This window comes from Ascaphus truei, chromosome 12 (assembly GCF_040206685.1).
Source record: "Ascaphus truei isolate aAscTru1 chromosome 12, aAscTru1.hap1, whole genome shotgun sequence".
NCBI lineage: Eukaryota > Metazoa > Chordata > Amphibia > Anura > Ascaphidae > Ascaphus > Ascaphus truei.
Window position 1 is genome coordinate 10,895,602 of NC_134494.1, and position 16,683 is coordinate 10,912,284.

The 16,683-nt window shown below is 40.7% G+C and overlaps 1 protein-coding gene across 1 annotated transcript in view; it reads right to left on the reverse strand.

The window, feature by feature from the left end:
• Positions 1-4,885: 4,885 nt before the first annotated feature.
• GAL (galanin and GMAP prepropeptide) overlaps positions 4,886-16,683 on the reverse strand; it is a 29,442-nt gene continuing 17,644 nt past the window's right edge. Inside the window, exons 5-6 of the mRNA XM_075566632.1 lie at positions 16,051-16,128; positions 4,886-6,691 (exon numbers count right to left, since the gene is read on the reverse strand). Of these exons, the coding sequence (XP_075422747.1) occupies positions 6,630-6,691; positions 16,051-16,128 (140 nt within the window). The 3' untranslated portion in view covers positions 4,886-6,629. The remainder of the gene's footprint in view (positions 6,692-16,050; positions 16,129-16,683) is intronic.

Genomic DNA, 16,683 nt, shown 5'->3' on the forward strand with positions numbered 1-16,683 from the left:
TTCTTATCTTTTCTATAAATTAATTTAGGTGTTTGAGAAATATGTTCCCCAAGGATGGTATCATTACGAAGAATTGCCCAATGTTTTTAAAAAAATCTCTTCAATTTTTAAATTAACTGAATTGTAAGTAGTGATAAAGGGAACTTCTAATTGTCCAACAGGACTTGATGGTATTTTAGATATTCTAGGTGCAATCATAGAGTCCCTATTCATACTTCTAACTTTTTCCAAATCTACTAATAGACTTGATTCTGGGTATCCTCTTTCAATAAATTTGAGGAATAATTGATGGGCCTGCTACTCGAAATCCTCAGGGGTACTACAATTTCTTTTTATTCTAACAAATTGGCCCCTGGGGATGTTTGAGATCCATGTTTTCTTGTGGCTAGTAGCCAACAGCATGTTATTCGTATCTACTTCTTTGAAAAAATATTGGGCAATTCTTCGTAATGATACCATACTTGGAGAACATATTTCTCAAACACCTAAATTCATTTATAGAAAAGCTAAGAATTTAAAAAATACACTTGCTCCCAGTGAGCACATTAGGAATATTAGACATGGAATATTAGACATGGATATGAGAAACACAGTTTATCCAAACATTTGTTATTGTACCATAATAAAGATCCCTCTACCCTTAGGTTTAGAGGAAGGAGAGGAGGAGATAGATTAAAAGATCTTTCTGTACAAGAAACCTTTTGAATTTACCAATTGGAATCCCTTTCCCCTAAAGGGTTAAATGAAGGTGTAGACATTTGGTCCCTTTATTGAATGCATGTATTTCTTCTATACCCTGTAGAATATGTTCCATATTTAATGGAATGTTAATAATTTTGTGTTTCTATTCTCTCAGTATTCTCATGGAGCTAATTCATTGCCATTTGTTTTATTTTATATAATTTTATGTGTGTATTTTTTATATATTTGTATTAAAGTATTGAAGCAATAGAGTAATCAACTGTTCACACAGCTGTATGTTAAGTGCAGCTAATGGTTGGCTGCCATTCGACCGCTGGGTAGCCAATCACAGGTCATTGAGTGGTATTTATTTTGAGCATTAGCCCAACATCTTTATTCCCTGAAGAAGTAGCTGTTTAGCGCTACAAAACGCGTTGGAACATACCACTCTTTTATCTGTATGCTCTCCAGTATTGTATGCAAGATTCTGGTGATTTAGCAGCCTTTCAGAGAGACTCTGTCCTTTTGACGCACACGTGGTGACGTCATCATCATCTGACGGTGCACAGTGTGGCGCTGCGAGTCTGACGTCAGACGCTGTCTCACGAGGCTGTGAGTGCACCAACGGAGATCCCGGTCTCAGCGGAGCCTGAACCGGACTTACCTGGAACTTGTGGGTGAGCCCATTGGACTCTCTAAGTACACCTTGTGCTGAACAGGGACCCCGCAGACCACCTTGATGCAGACTACGGAAGTGGACTAAGACATCCATCCCTGCTGTCCCTGTGTGTTCCAGTGTTCCTGAGTGGTAACAGATACCAGTGTTATATTCTGTGCCTTTTTTCCACTTGTTTGATGTACGCAGAACCTTGAACCATTTTTAACATAAAATTGTATTTACTTATTTCACGATGAGCGTTGTGCGCTGTTCTTTGTCTTGTTTAGTGGTGCTAATGCCTGCATTTTGTAAAGCCAAAAACTTTCCTGTTTGGATAACATTTTATCCCTATCACCACCACGTCTGCCTATAGGGACAATCTGGATACCAATATATTTAAGAAGTGCAGAATCGCAATTGTGTTTTATCTTAAAGTGTATAGATACACTATGTTTTTCTAGACCAAGTCTAATGTTTCTTGCATGCTCAAGTATTCTAATCTTGAGACATCTTTTTGTGTGTCCAATATATTATAACATGTCAGCGTGAATACCCCAGCCCGATAGCTTCCCAGACTGCGATAGGTCATGTGAGCAGCAGGAGTGAGAGTGAGACCCGGATGTTAACGTCAACGACGCCAAAGTGAGGATCATGGCTGAGTGTCCCTTGTTCTGCTCAGACCCAGGACTGTAGTGTCTGACTGCTCATTGTAATCCTACTACCTGTAAGTAGGATTCTAATTTTATACCATTGGAAGATCAGCTGTCTCAGTCCTATTTTTATATGTATATTTCATTATATTTTAATAAATTCTTGTTCTAGTCTATCACTGGGCGTTGTGTTACTGTATGTAGTTTAGTGGTATGTTGTTATGTTACAGTATAGATTGCCCTTACCCAGCAGTTATATGCTATGATTTGTTTTCTTGTTTTTGTATTTTGTTTCATGGTTTGAAAGATCATGTGTGCAGTCTCATCGAGGACCACTGGACTATCCAATTGGACATTGATTGATGGTCAGAAGATCACAGTTTGTTTGCTTTTTGGCGCCAGGTTAATTTGTTTTGATGTTCTGTTTCTGTCTGTACTAGGCAGTAGGTTAACGAAATGAAGAAAATCAGGGCGCCACGGCTCCATGTGTTGAGCAAATCCATGGAGCCCTGATTTTCTTCATTTCGTTAACCCTGGATTGACACAGAGAATCCTGAACCAGGAGCACCGGTAGTTGTATCCCATTTTGATTTTTTATTAGTGTGCAGCATTTATTTATCTTCCTAGGCAGTAGGTTACCAGGCAGCCTAGCTTATAAAAGTATTATTTACTTGTCACTATTTTGATAAGCACTGATTAGTTTAGAAGCTTTAGCGCTATTATCACTTTATTTCTTTCATCCTCTCTCAGGCTAAACAAACCTACTTTCCTTCACTAATCAACATGCACTAATCAAAACGCACATGTCAACTCTTCTCTGTCTTTGACTCTCTACTCAAACCACGCTAAGCTGCCTCTTCTTCTTCCTCAATCTCACCTCAGGACTTTGCTGACTATTTTAAGGACAAGGTGGAATCCATACGCCAGAACATCCCCTCTGTTTCTTCCTCCCATCCTACACCTCTTCCTAACTCTGGTACTGCCTTCCTTGACTCTTTTTCCACTGTCACAGAGGAGGATGTGGCACTGCTGTTCTCCTCTTCTCCATCTACCACTTGCCCTCTTGACCCCATTCCCACCCATCTCCTAAAACCTCTTGCTATAATCCCTACGCTCACACACATTTTTAACTCCTCCGTCTATTCTGGTACCTTTCCTTCCTCCTTCAAACATGCAACAGTTACACTATTACTCAAAATCAGCAAGCTTGACCCTACCTGTCTTTCTAACTATTGACCTGTCTCCCTCCTGCCTTTTGCCTTTAAACTCCTTGAACGTCTTGTATTCTCTCGCTTGCTCCACTTTCTGAACACCTATTCTCTCCTAGACCCTCTACAATTTGGCTTCCGCGCTGTCCACACGACTGAAACAGCCCTCACTAAAATAACTAATGATCTCCATGCTGCCAAAGACAGAGGTCATTACACTCTACTCATATTACTTGACCTCTCTGCAGCATTTGACACCGGGGACCACCCTCTTCTCCTTCACATTCTCCATACTCTTGGTATTCGTAACAAAGCTCTATCCTGGATCTCCTCTTACCTCTCCCATCATACTTTCAGTGTCTCTTCTGCTAACGCCTCCTCATCTATTGATCTCTCTGTGGAGGTACCCCAGGGCTCTGTCCTGGAACCTCTTCTCCTTTCTCTGTACACACGTTATCTAGGTGACCTAATCACATCTATTGGGTTTAAATATCACCTCTATGCTGATGCCACATACATTTACTTTTCAAACCCTGACCTTAAAACTGCTGTATAGACCAAAGTTTCTGAATGTCTCTATGTGATATGATCCTGGATGGACCTCCGCCGACTTAAACTTAACATGGCAAAAACAGAGCTCCTCATACTTCCTCCCAAACCTGGCCCTACTACCTCCTTCCACATTACTGTTGGAAGTACTATAGTTCACCCAGTATCCCAAGCACGCTGCCTAGGGGTCACACTCGACTCCTCTCTCACATTCTCCTCTCACATTCAAAACGTATCTAAAACCTGTCGCTTTTCCCTCAGCAATATTACCAAGATACACCCTTTCCTCTGTTATTCGACTGCTAAAACTCTCACTCAGGCCCTCATTCTCTCTTGTTTCGATTACTGTAACCTCCTGCTGTCCGGCCTCCCTGCCTCTCACCTGTCTCCCCTACAATATATCCTCAACGCTGCTGCCAGAATCACTCTACTCTTTCCTAAATCTGTCTCAGCATCTCCCCTGATGAAATCACTCCCCTGGCTTCCTATCAAATCCCGCATCTCGCACTCAATTCTCCTCCTCTTTTTTAAAGCTTTACACTCTTCTGCCCCTCCTTACATCTCAGTCCTAATTTCTCGCTATGCACCATCCCGACTCTTGCGTTCTGCTCAAGGATGTCTTCTCTCTACCCGCTTTGTATCTAAAGCCCTCTCCTGCCTGAAACCTTTTTCACTGACTGCCCCACACTTCTGGAATGCCCTTCCCCTCAATACCTGACAGCACCCACTCTATCCACCTTTAAGACCCACCTGAAGACACACTTGCTTAAAGAAGCATATGAGTAGCACCGTGGCTAATACTATACACATGATACATAAAACTTGGGTCCCTGCAGATGCACTTACCAGAATGCCCTCCTACTGTCTCTGTACGTTCTTCCTACTTACCAATTAGATTGTAAGCTCTTCGGAGCAGGGACTCCTTTTCCGAAATGTTAATTTTAGTATGAAGCACTTATTCCCATGATCTGTTATTTGTTGTTATTTATATGATTGTCACGTGTATTACTACTGGGAAGCGTTATGCACATTAATGGCGCTATATAAATAAAGACATACGTACATACATACATACAAATAAAGCTTGCTTATTTATTCTTTTATTAATATATTTCTTTATTTTTTATTTGAACCTTCACTAAAGTCTGTACACATTTTCTTCTGTACATCTGGTTTTTGCAGAAAGTTTAAAGATGCTTTGCATGGCTCATTACACCTGATAATGCTCACCATGCCATACATCTGGCTACACTTGTCTTTTTGTTTCTTAAAAATTACCAAATGAATACAGACTGGGAAAGGAATATACGGTAATTCGTCATGTTGACATCACAGTATTGAGGTGGCTATTCTAAAGAGATTAGTGGCAAATTGCTGAATGGTCCCTATTTCTTATAAATTGTCTGAAATAACATTTTGGTCCACTCCCACTAAAGTAGTCCAGCCACGGATGCATACAGGATCAAGTAGCAATGAAGGGAACTTGTATGAAGTCAAGGAAAGAAGAATCCAGGCACTCCAATGGTCTGTACTGTAGTGATCATTTTTTTTTTATTCAAGCCAGATCAACGTTTCGGTCCCAGAGAGGACTGAAGCGTTTATCCGGCTTGGATAAAAAAACAATTATTTTCCAAAGACTATTGGAGTGCCTGGATTCTTCTTTCCTTTACTACATACAAGTTACTGGCTTCTTGATCCTGTATGCACCCATGGCAGGACTACAATAACTTGAGTGTCCCTAACCCCTGAAAACTAAAAGGTAGGGCGTGTCACAGTGCTCTTCCTTTAACACATACCTTCAACCATTTGTGTTGTCACAAGTAACCAACCAGATTCTTTCCCGCTAGCCGTAAAAATAAACTCACTAACCAGCTCTTTTTCTCTTCTTAAGGGAAAAGTACAAAAAAATGTTTTAATAAAAAACAAAATATTAGAAAGAACTAGGAGTTACAATACAGGGTTATGTAAAGGGGAGCAGAGAAAGACAAAATACTGGAACAATGCGACATGGGTCAAATTCTTTTCTCAACCACTTCTTTTTTTTTTTTGGCCACTTTTCTTTGTCTTTATCCACTGAGTTTGTGCAGCAAATGTGAGAAAAATATCAACAAAGTTTAGCATTTCACTCTTATGTCTGCTGCTTAGTAAACAAGATGTGTTGTGGCTAGGAAAATATTGTGCCATTTGTAAAGAATAAGCTCCATTGTGGTTTTGGTATGTAAATCAGTGTTGTATAATTATACACTCCCTAAATTAACTGGAACACAAAATGGGAGCATTTACTAATACTATGCATAATATATTTGCAGGTTTTAATTTATTAAGTGTAATTTATCAAGCCAATGTCGATATGTACAGTAAAATACCTACAAAAGAACAGATTACATGTTGCCAGAAAGACCACCTTCAGCCTATTTAAAAGGAGTACCTTGTATTTGTGAAAAGCCCTCCTCTTTCCCCCCACTATCTCACCATCAAAACTATATGCATTTGATAGTACATAAGCAAGATGGTGATAGGCACATATCACATAAATACGATGCTGATAACGAGTGCATACAGGGTTCGTTCACACAGATGAATCTTCATATCGATATTGTTGTTACGTTGTAATTTCTTGATCAAGCTACCAGCAGTCCTTTAAACTATTGGTTTAGATATATTTCAAATTTAAAAAAAAAAGACAGCAGGTGTTATTTTTTATTTTATACTGTAGTGTAGCTTACCTTTGCTTAAGCAAAAATACACTGTAGTGTTATACAGACAAATTTATAAGTGGGAAATTATGAAAAATAAGTAGAAACCATAAACATTAATTTGATTAGTTATTTTCATTCTGGAAAGTAATTCAGTATACAATCAAAGAAAGTATATATATTTTTTTCATGATTGATTTGTTTCTTCTGATGACATTGGCGAGGTTAGATTGTCAAGTACGCCAGACTCTGCAAATAAAGAAGAGAGGAGACATACTGTATGAAATGTGGACGCTGACTAGAGAACAAGCTACTAGTGATGAAATCGTGTATTACACCATCCTTATGAATAGTTAAATGACGGTAATATCCTACAGCACTAAATCCATTCAGTCTCTAACTGCAATAATAATGCAAAGCAGTTCAATGAAAGAATCTAACAACTGTTAAACATATTCCTTGGCGGAAGAGTTTAATTTGTAGTACTTTATTAGTATGAAACTCTTGAGATATAATAACACACAAAAATGGACTGATGTGAATAGAAAATGCGAACCATGGACAAGTTATTTTATCCCTCTCCTCAGTCACAAAAAGGAGAAAATATTGTAAAAATTATTTGTCTTGAATCTAGTGCCATCAAACTTTGGCTACGTTTAAACAAATGGGTAACATTACACCGCCTATTGAAACAGGATAAGAAAAGAAAGCATCTGGGTGTATGTAGCTCATCCCCTTCCTCTCAACTCTAGTTTTCTGATTCCACGAGTTATGAACAAGCACAGTTACTGTATCAGGGAACACAAATATAGATATAGATATATACAGTCTAATAACTCCTGTTACTTCATGGGTGGCAGGTAAAAATAAATGGAACGGAAATATGCTGTCATGGTGGGACTTGAGGAAAGGCAAATATCATGAAAACATTTCCTCCTTTCCTTTGCATTCCCCCATAGCAGCCATAAATTAGTGGTATTTCCCAGAGCTTTACTTGTCTAGGGAGCAAACCTAATTTAAAACCTAATTTAGTTATATAAAATTACTATGGCCTGAGGCACTTTATAGTCAAATTGGGCTCTGCTTGCATGGGTGCCTGATAATTAATGGAGATAATAATACTGTATAATAATAATAATAATGTTTTGATAGGCTGTGATAATAATTTTTTTTTTTATCCATCTAGAGATTAAACTACTGGAAACCATGAAGTCCTTTTAGGGACTTTCCAATGGGGTAAAGTCTGCCCAATTTTCTAAAGTCCTTCATACAATCAAGGTATATTCTGAAAACTCTGACCACATCTAAAGTATGACATTTCCTTTTGTCTTTGTTCTGAGGATTTAAACAGAACAAAGGTACCAGAATATCCTGGTTTATGTGTAACGAGGAGATAACCGTTGATCTAGACTATGGTACAGTCCTCAGGGTGATTTTATCTTGATGGGATGATATGTACGTACAGAGAAGAGGTTAAAGCATTTTACTCTTCTGGCTGACATGTTAGCTACCAGAAAATCCTCTTTAATGCTCAGTGTCCCAATTGAGGTATGTGCTTCCAGCACAATGTTAAAGTACCAGACTAGGATTGGAGACCTTCATCTTAAATGGCTTTTAGATGCAGTTTGAACCTCATGATGAGAGAGTTAGAGGAAATGGGGTTTTGATAGAGTTCCCAATGCCGACACCTGCACTTTAATGGAATCAGGTTTGAGGTCTTTTTAGGGACTTTGTTGCAGGAAGTTGATGATTTGTAGGCTGGTAGCCTTCAGCAAAACAATGTTGTTTCTACCGCAACAAGCCTGATCTTCAAATTCTGTGATAAATTGAAAATGTTACTACCTTTCTTGTTGCTAATAGGGGGCTAATAGTTTTCTCTCGCAAGTTTAGTTTTTTTGTGATTGCCTTTCAATTTCCATGCCTTGAAAATTGGATGAAATAATCCTTTAGATTGTAGATTTGGAACTGCCAGGAGCAACCACAGTCCAAGGACTCCTAAGTTGACCAAGATCTGCATACCAGTGCAAACTGGGCCATACTGGTTCAATAAAAATAACCGTAGTTATATATCTTGGATATGACCCTTTGGATCATTGAAATGGGATGAAGTGTAGGGTAGCTCATGGCATCCATCGCTAATGCCTTTGGATCTCTGTTCCTTGAGCAGTACAATGAGAGTGGTTGTAGTGGTTTGAGGAAGCTATCAGATCTTTTGTGGCTTCCCCTGGCTTGTGTAATTCTATGAAAGATTTGCAGAGCAGATCAACTTCATAGCTGCTTAAAAAAAATCTGCCCTGAGATTTTTTGTACCTGGGATCATATTGGTTTCTGTCCCTGAGAGGAGTTTGGAAACTTTGCGTGCTTCCGTTTATTTGTCGTAGCAATTGCCAAAAATATATGTACTGGTTGATGAACAATTTAATTGTGTAAATGTAGCATTTCTTTTGTCACAGATCTTATGTCAAAGATGCTGATTGGAAGCAAATTATCGTGGCATTATTTCCATGCGCTAACATTAACAGAGGTTTGAGGATCTGCATTGTAAGGTAAAAGGCTCATTAGCATATGATTTGCCTATTAGTAAGCCAGGCATCCGTGAAATGTATCGAAGCAACATTTTTCACATTAACACGAGGGCATCATAACACATCACCTTTGTGGATATGCGTTATAAGTATCAATACGATAAATGGTTGTAAGGTAACATTAAAATATTTTCCGGACTCCTGAGGAGCTCCCACTTTGATGTACGTTTCTTTAAATTCTGTCCCATATTGTCAATAAATTGTAATGTAATGTTCTTGAATACAATTGGGCCAAGTCATTATGTCGACTAACTCGCTCATGAGACATAGAATTCTCATATATTATTCTGCTCATGGATTGGAATTTATGTCAAATATTTTTGCTTGCCCCCTGAAATATAATTTCCTGTAAATTGATATCTACCCTAGGTTCTGCGGGGTGGAAACTACTCATTTTGCCTCTTTCCGGTCTTTACTTTTATCCCACAGTTATCTAGATGAGGAAGGAAAAAACACCTTGTCATCTCAGACATGCAGCCACTGTAACCATGACCTTTGTGAATATTTGAGGAGATCAGTCAATATCCCAAAGGGAAGTGCCTGGAACTTATATTGCACTCATTCTAAATAAACCTTTTCATTCTTGATTCTTTGGAACTACAGTATATGTTACTGCTGGATTATTGTTTGTCTACTGTCTCTGTACGTTCTTCCTACCAACAAAATTAGATTGTAAGCTCTTCGGAGCAGTGACTCATTTTCCTAAATATTACTTTTATGTCTGAAGCACTTCTCCCCTTTGTGTTATTTATATCATTTTTTTTAAATATGATTGTCACGTGTATTACTGCTGTGAAGCGCTATGTACATTAATGGCGATATATATAAAGACATACATACATACATACATACATACATACATACATACATACAGAAATTCTTGAATGGCATTTCATAATGCCTCTGCCTTTTTGGGATTTGTCAATGAAGTGTTTTCACCCCACCCTGTCCTTATCAGAAAACCAATAAAGTGAAAGGGAGGTGGAGGGGAATCGAGCTGTACAACACACAATGACATCACAAAAAAGGGAGCAGCCAGAGGAAATAAAACTCCTCCCAAGACTAACTTTAACAAATAAATACAAATACTTATAACTTAAAATGCGGCTAACAGGGTATCAATTACCAAGGTGAGACGCCTTAAATATGTCACTGGAATTACATTAGTTAAATTTGGTCCTAGGAGGGATTGCCCCTTTAAAGAAAGAACCGTCTCTAAGGTAATTATTGACTTGTGGGATAAATTAGTGACCGCAGCACCTATCTTTGGTACAGTTCCTCAAAGCTCCAGATCCTTCTCATTAAAAGGATACAATGAATACAAATTTGAATGAGTCGAGGATCTTTTAAAAGTGGCATCCCAATCTTTATAAATTATATCCGACCTGCCTGATGTAAGGAGAATGCTCTATTATTTTTATGTTTCTCCAAGGAGAATATGTATATGGTATTGAGTTCTTCTTGGTTGTCCTTACTTTCAAGGGCTTAAGTATCTTCACAATAAACAGAATTTGATATGGACCAGGTTCCTCAGGAATGTCACCTTCATCCCTCAATAAATTAAAATGTCTTTCATCCTCTACATGTTTACCTGACCCGTGAGAGACCATATACAGTGAGGTTTGAGATCTGGATCTCTTAGCTGCCTCAGAATGTGCTTGCTCAAAAGTGGGTACCACAGAGCCTCTTCAGTCACTATTTTCTTAGCTCAGGAGAGCTTTAAAAGGAAAACAAAATGTAAGACAATGGGGAAGAAATGTACAGCACTACCTGCACTTACCACAGAATGGGACAGATGCCTGTTTCCCCACTGTAGAAATAGACTCAACCCAAGTTCCACTGATGTCAGATGGGTGCGTCTGGCCGATACACTCGGCGCATGGGGACACAGTGCACAAAAGCCCTTGTGCCGATGCACCCACCGGACATCGCTTTCCTCTCAGAGTACCTGATAGGACTCTAAGCCCCAAAATGACTGCAAATGTACCAGTATCAACCCAGTCAGTTTATAGGTCGGAGTGGGGGGGGGGGGGGGGGGATTATCCAGGTAGATTGGCACTAAGGCAGCCCATAGAGGTGGGGGAGGAAAGGGAAGATTCACTACTCAAAAGACAGCACTTCTGCAGTACAACCAACCCTCCTTTTCTTATCCCCACAATGACAGTTGGAGTTCTCAGCACCAGCAGGGACGCAGCTTTACATGGGATTGAAGAGATGGAAAGCTGCCCTACTTCCCTAAAAAAAATACTAATTTATACCATTACTTATAAGGATTCATTTCTGCATCGCTGGCAGAAATACAGATCTGTTAGGAAATACAGATGTAGCCAACATAATTGCAACCCGTGGCGTGGTCCTGTAGGTGAAATAGCACAATAGGCTCACCACCTTCTTACGCATGGCTGATTAAAACAGTGTCCACATCTACCGCTGGTGCATTGTGTATGTCACGCGGCAGCACGCCACGGATTGCAATATCGCTGACTATCAATGTACTGTAGTCCTTGGGTCAGTCGCACTGCCCTCCACTTCTACTCTGTGTTATTTTCATCTGTGCTCATGTGTGCTCGTGAGTCTCAGTAAGGAGACTTAATGGCCCATCAGGATTAACACACTGGGGGTCCCTGCGTCTGAATGGGACTCGTGCTTTGTCAATCCTACTGGGCTGCACCCGTAAGAGACCCGCACTAAGAGTGAGACTGAATCAGTCACTCTCCCTGCGCGCCTCGAAAAAGGCGATCACGCAGCTTTTATTTTAATAACACAGTATTGATGCGAGGGGTCTCCGGAGCTGAATCGCATTGATTTCATCCTCGGGGACACCCTGATTCCCGAGATAGCACCCCATACTGGGGCCTATGGTATCTCCCTGCATTGTTTAAATGTCCTGGTCATGTGGGCCATGATGCGGGAGAATTTAAACAATGCAGGGAGATACCGGCACCCCATAACGGGGCCTGTAACTCAGGAAGCAGGGGCTCCCCGGACCTGAAATTAATCCGATTAATCCGATTCAGCTCCGGAGACCCCCTGCTTCAATACTGTTAAAATAAAAGACGCACGATCGCCTATTAGAGGCGCACAGTGAGAGTGACGGATTCAGTCTCACTCTTAGTGCGGGTCTCTTACAGACAAGTGCAGCCCGCTAGGACTCACATTGCGCGAGTCCCATTCAGACACAGGGACCCCCGCTGTGTTAATCCCGATGCACCTTTACAGCTTGCTATGGACTGCCCTGCAGAGTATCCTTGCTTTAGCGCAATGTGCTCCGTCCCATGCCCACAGACACTGCTAGATAAAAAAGACTGCATCTGTACATCTGTATTTCCTAAATAACACGTCATTTTTGTATTATTTTTACATGTATATTGTTTTTTTTAATTGTTAAGTAAAAGACATGCCATGTAACATACATCGTAATTTAGGGGTCCATGTAACAAATTAGCATAGAGAAAAGTGTGTTTAGATGCACTATTCCATTTTCTGGAGTACAGGGGTAGCATACATAATAGTTTCTCACATCTGATGCAGACTTTTAAACTTACGTCTCTTCAAATATGGAGGATTTTTGGGGGTAAATAAAAAGCAAAAGGAATGGCACAGAGGGACACAGACTAATACATCTCATTATAATCTGTGCACCATGTGACTCCTCCCTAACTCCTCCTACCGATTCTCCCCAGGGTGCAACCTAGGGCAGCCAGGACAAAAATATGGATCAAAATGCTTTAATACTTAGGTGCAGTGTGAAACTGCCTTGATACAAAAACCACATACTGTACTGTAGTAGATTCGGTTGCAAAAAAATACATACTGTAAATCCTTAAGAGTCCAACTTCTAATTAGGTAAATTACTCTCCCTATGTGCGAGTAACATACTGTAGGAGATTTGTCCGATTTGTCCTGTGATCTTTTCCCATTTGAAAGCAAATTTCTGGGTGGACATTTCTAAGCACACTGATAGGTTTCTCCTATTGACCACAGAGGTGTGAAACTGTCCAAAATGCATTCACAAAATGTTAAGCATGTCCCTCCCCCCGTTTGCAATTCCCTGTGAAACGTTTCGCCAAGCCTCATAGGGCTAAAAATGTTGCCGAATCAATAAGCTTGGCCTAGAGTCATTACAGTATGTTAGGCCAAAAGTGCGTTATTATAAGTGTAGGGGTGTGTTAGGTACCTTATGCAGTTACAGTGTGTGCTCGGGGAGAATGGTGTAAGGTTCCGCGGCGGCCCAACAGTATAGGGCGCCGCCATGTTTATTACGCAACAATCGGAAGGCACTGGCAGAGCAGAGAGGTCGCGCATGCGCAATACAAGCCCGCGAACGACGGGCCAATAAGGGAAAGGCTCCGTTGGTGTACTACAACTCCCATGAGCTTTAGGGCAGTCACCTGATGCCGGGAGCCAATCAGGGGGCTGGAATTGCGGGAGGAGGAAAGGGAAGCGTGGGGGAGAGACCATGCTAGGCAGAGGGGAACCGGAGGGCAGAGGAAGAGGTAGTGTGGGTGCAGGGGGTCCGTGACCCGCCTGCATAGGACAGATCTTCCCTGCAGGCCCCTAAGAGAATCCCTGAGCCACCGTAGAGTGAGTTGCTGCAGGGACGTCCTATAGTGGTAGCGTTATTCCCTTATTGAGTAACAGTTAGGGACAAAGGTGCAGAGTTGCGGTTGTTGCAGTCATCTGGGACCAGACGACTGGACACTGCGACATCAGGAAGCAAAGCATTGGATCGACGGATCCTTTTCGAAGCTGTTACCGGTAACCGCAGTGACCGGAAGGTATTTACCACAAGTGCACCAACACCGGTCAACAGGCGCTGATCCCGCCTTAGGGAACACTCTTTCTGGACACTAGTGGAGTAGCCAAAGGACTGGGCCTATACAAATACATTACAGTACATGGACACGGTGTGGGGCACGCGGTGACGGGACAGAGACATTACTCATTAGAAGCATGGCCGAGCCACTAACGTTATAAGGACATTGCCAGTTATCAGTGTGTTATGTATGGTTGCCAATGCTAAGTGCTAAGATAAGTGATAAGGTATTAGTGATTACAGTAAAGTCCGTTCAAGCATATGTGTGTGGATATGTTTCTTGCCCAGGGGAATCTTACATGATGGGGATCCTGGGTAAGTGGAGGCGCTGCCGTTAGTATAAAGTGTTACCCCAGGCTCCCAGCTAGCGGAGGCTCAGATCTCCTGGAGCCACAGGTGTGTGCAGTACCCGTAGTCTCTTTAGAGTGTCAGAAAGAGGGCTACATAAGCAAAAGTAAATTGATATTTTTTTTTTTTTTTTTTTTAAGGAGATCAGCTTATTACGGGAAAACGTAATGAATTTGTTACCACGGCTGATACAAATATTGTGTCGTATTCCAAATTCTGTAAATACCGCATATTAAACATTTTGTTGCCAGTCATCAAGTCCTGATATTTATCAGAACCTGGTTAACCCCAAAAAGTACAGCAATTTTTTTTCAACTACTCCAGGCTGCCGTTAGCTTTATCTTACCAATGTATATAATGGTAAAATATTCCCACATGGAATAGGTGATACAATACATTACACATTTAACTAGGTATGAATCCCTTAGTAACCCAAGTGGTCAGCTAGTCATGGGTTTACATGACTAGCTGACCACTGATGGCTACTAAGAGGTTAAGATTTAAATCAAACACCACTACTTCCCCTTTGGCTACCTATGTGGCTAGTAAAGCATTGATTTTCAAAATTCTTATGTTTATATACAGTATGCACAGATTTAACCAGACTAAGATTCCCTTCGGCCAGGGAATGCTGCAAGAAATGAACTGGGATATTCCTTGCAAGGCCACCAACAGCTTTCCTTGAGCCCAGGACTTTAGTCTCCACCAGGGTCCCCATGTTGTTGAGTTGGGGGAGGTGGCCCTGTGAGTATCCCCCTCCCTCTCACATACTGTACTTCCCCTCTCTACATCTCCCCTGACTATCTCTCCTTCCTCACTCTTTCCCCCTCACCCCACCTCTTTCTGTCCCCCACTCACTCCCTCTCTCACTCTACCTATCTCTCTGTCATTCCTCCTCTTTCACTCTCTCCTCGTTCCCCTCTCAATCTCCCCCACCTCTCTATCTCACTCCCACCCTCTGTCATACCCACTTTCTCCTCTCGTCCCACCTCTTCCACTCTACCTCCCTCTATCTCACTATCTGTCCCTTTCTCTCACTTTCCCCCTGCTCTCCTTCTCTCTAACCTCTCTTCTCTCTAGCACTCTCCTTTCCCCCTGTCCCCCCCATTCACTTCCCCCTGAACCTTTACCTGTGGAGCAGGGTCCATCCAGGCTGTATCTAGCAACAGAAGGGGACCCACCCAGGTACCTATGGCAGGGCCTAACTTCCGGTTCTAGATCACCTGGGTAGGCCCCCTCTTCTGCCAGGCCTGGGACAGATGTCCTTGCACTCCCCCGGTCTGTGGGCCCAATTCCCTGGCCACAGAGAAGAAAGCATCTTGTAAGCCAACATTGATCTCCTGCAGCTTTCACATTCCCAGGAAAATCATTTTTTTAAAAGTCGCTTCAAGGAACGATAGCGTGGCTACATCTGTCTGTACTGTCTGATGGTTAACATGTTCTGTTTCTGTGAAACTTAATAAAATATTAACATGGTAAATCTTTGAAATGTCACACAAATAAATAATACATTGCACATCTTTCCATTATGCCTCATGGAGACCGCTCACATAATCCCTGACTCTTTTCACAGTGTACATTGCTTTTTTTATGATCCCGATTAAGAAGCAGCATTAAAGGTCGAATGTAGCTGCTTTCGGAATCTTTGTCACATCATAATCTTAAAATAAATAACAATTTGGCCTATGGGGAACATGTACTAATTATAGCCAAAATTACATTAATTAGACCCTTGCATAATTAGGGTAAGATTTAACTGGGATGAACAAATTGTCCCACCTTTATCTATTGGGAATTCCTTCAAGAATATTTATTTGTACTATTCATATGCCAAATTAGAATATTGAAGCTGCACTTACCTTTCAGGTGTAGGTAAGTCAAAAATTCAACCAGTGTGCGCACTACATTGTCATCAGTCAGGGTTCTTAAAAGGTTGCCTACAATACAAGATAGGCAAGTATATTACTTTAGCAAAAATATATTAATTCTATTTTCCCACCCTTGTGCTTAAAAGTTCTGAAACTATATAATATAGTACAGTGGGACCAGGACAGTTATGGACTAGTATTTACCCTCTTTCGTAGTGTCCTTGGAGTAAAAAGAGTATACTGTAGTAGGAAATGAAACAATGGTTTAAAAAATATAACTATCAACATGAAAATATAACTAATAGTCTATTAATCCATCTGATTTATTAAGTTATATTTCTATAAAATGATATTAAGAGACATTTTTCATTTTTACTTATGACTTTTGGTTTATTTACTATTTATTGTAGGTCAGGAAGCAATTTAGAGATTGATCAAATGGAGTAATAAGAAGGAAGGAAATATAAGATGCATATTTTATTCCAATGTATAGATTTTAGTTTTTTTGTGTCAATATTTCACCAATTTTTATGCAAAAGATATCCGTAAATTACCAGACCTTAGCCTAGAATTTCTAGAAAACTTGAATGAAATGTGTAACAATATGATAACGTTTCGTACATT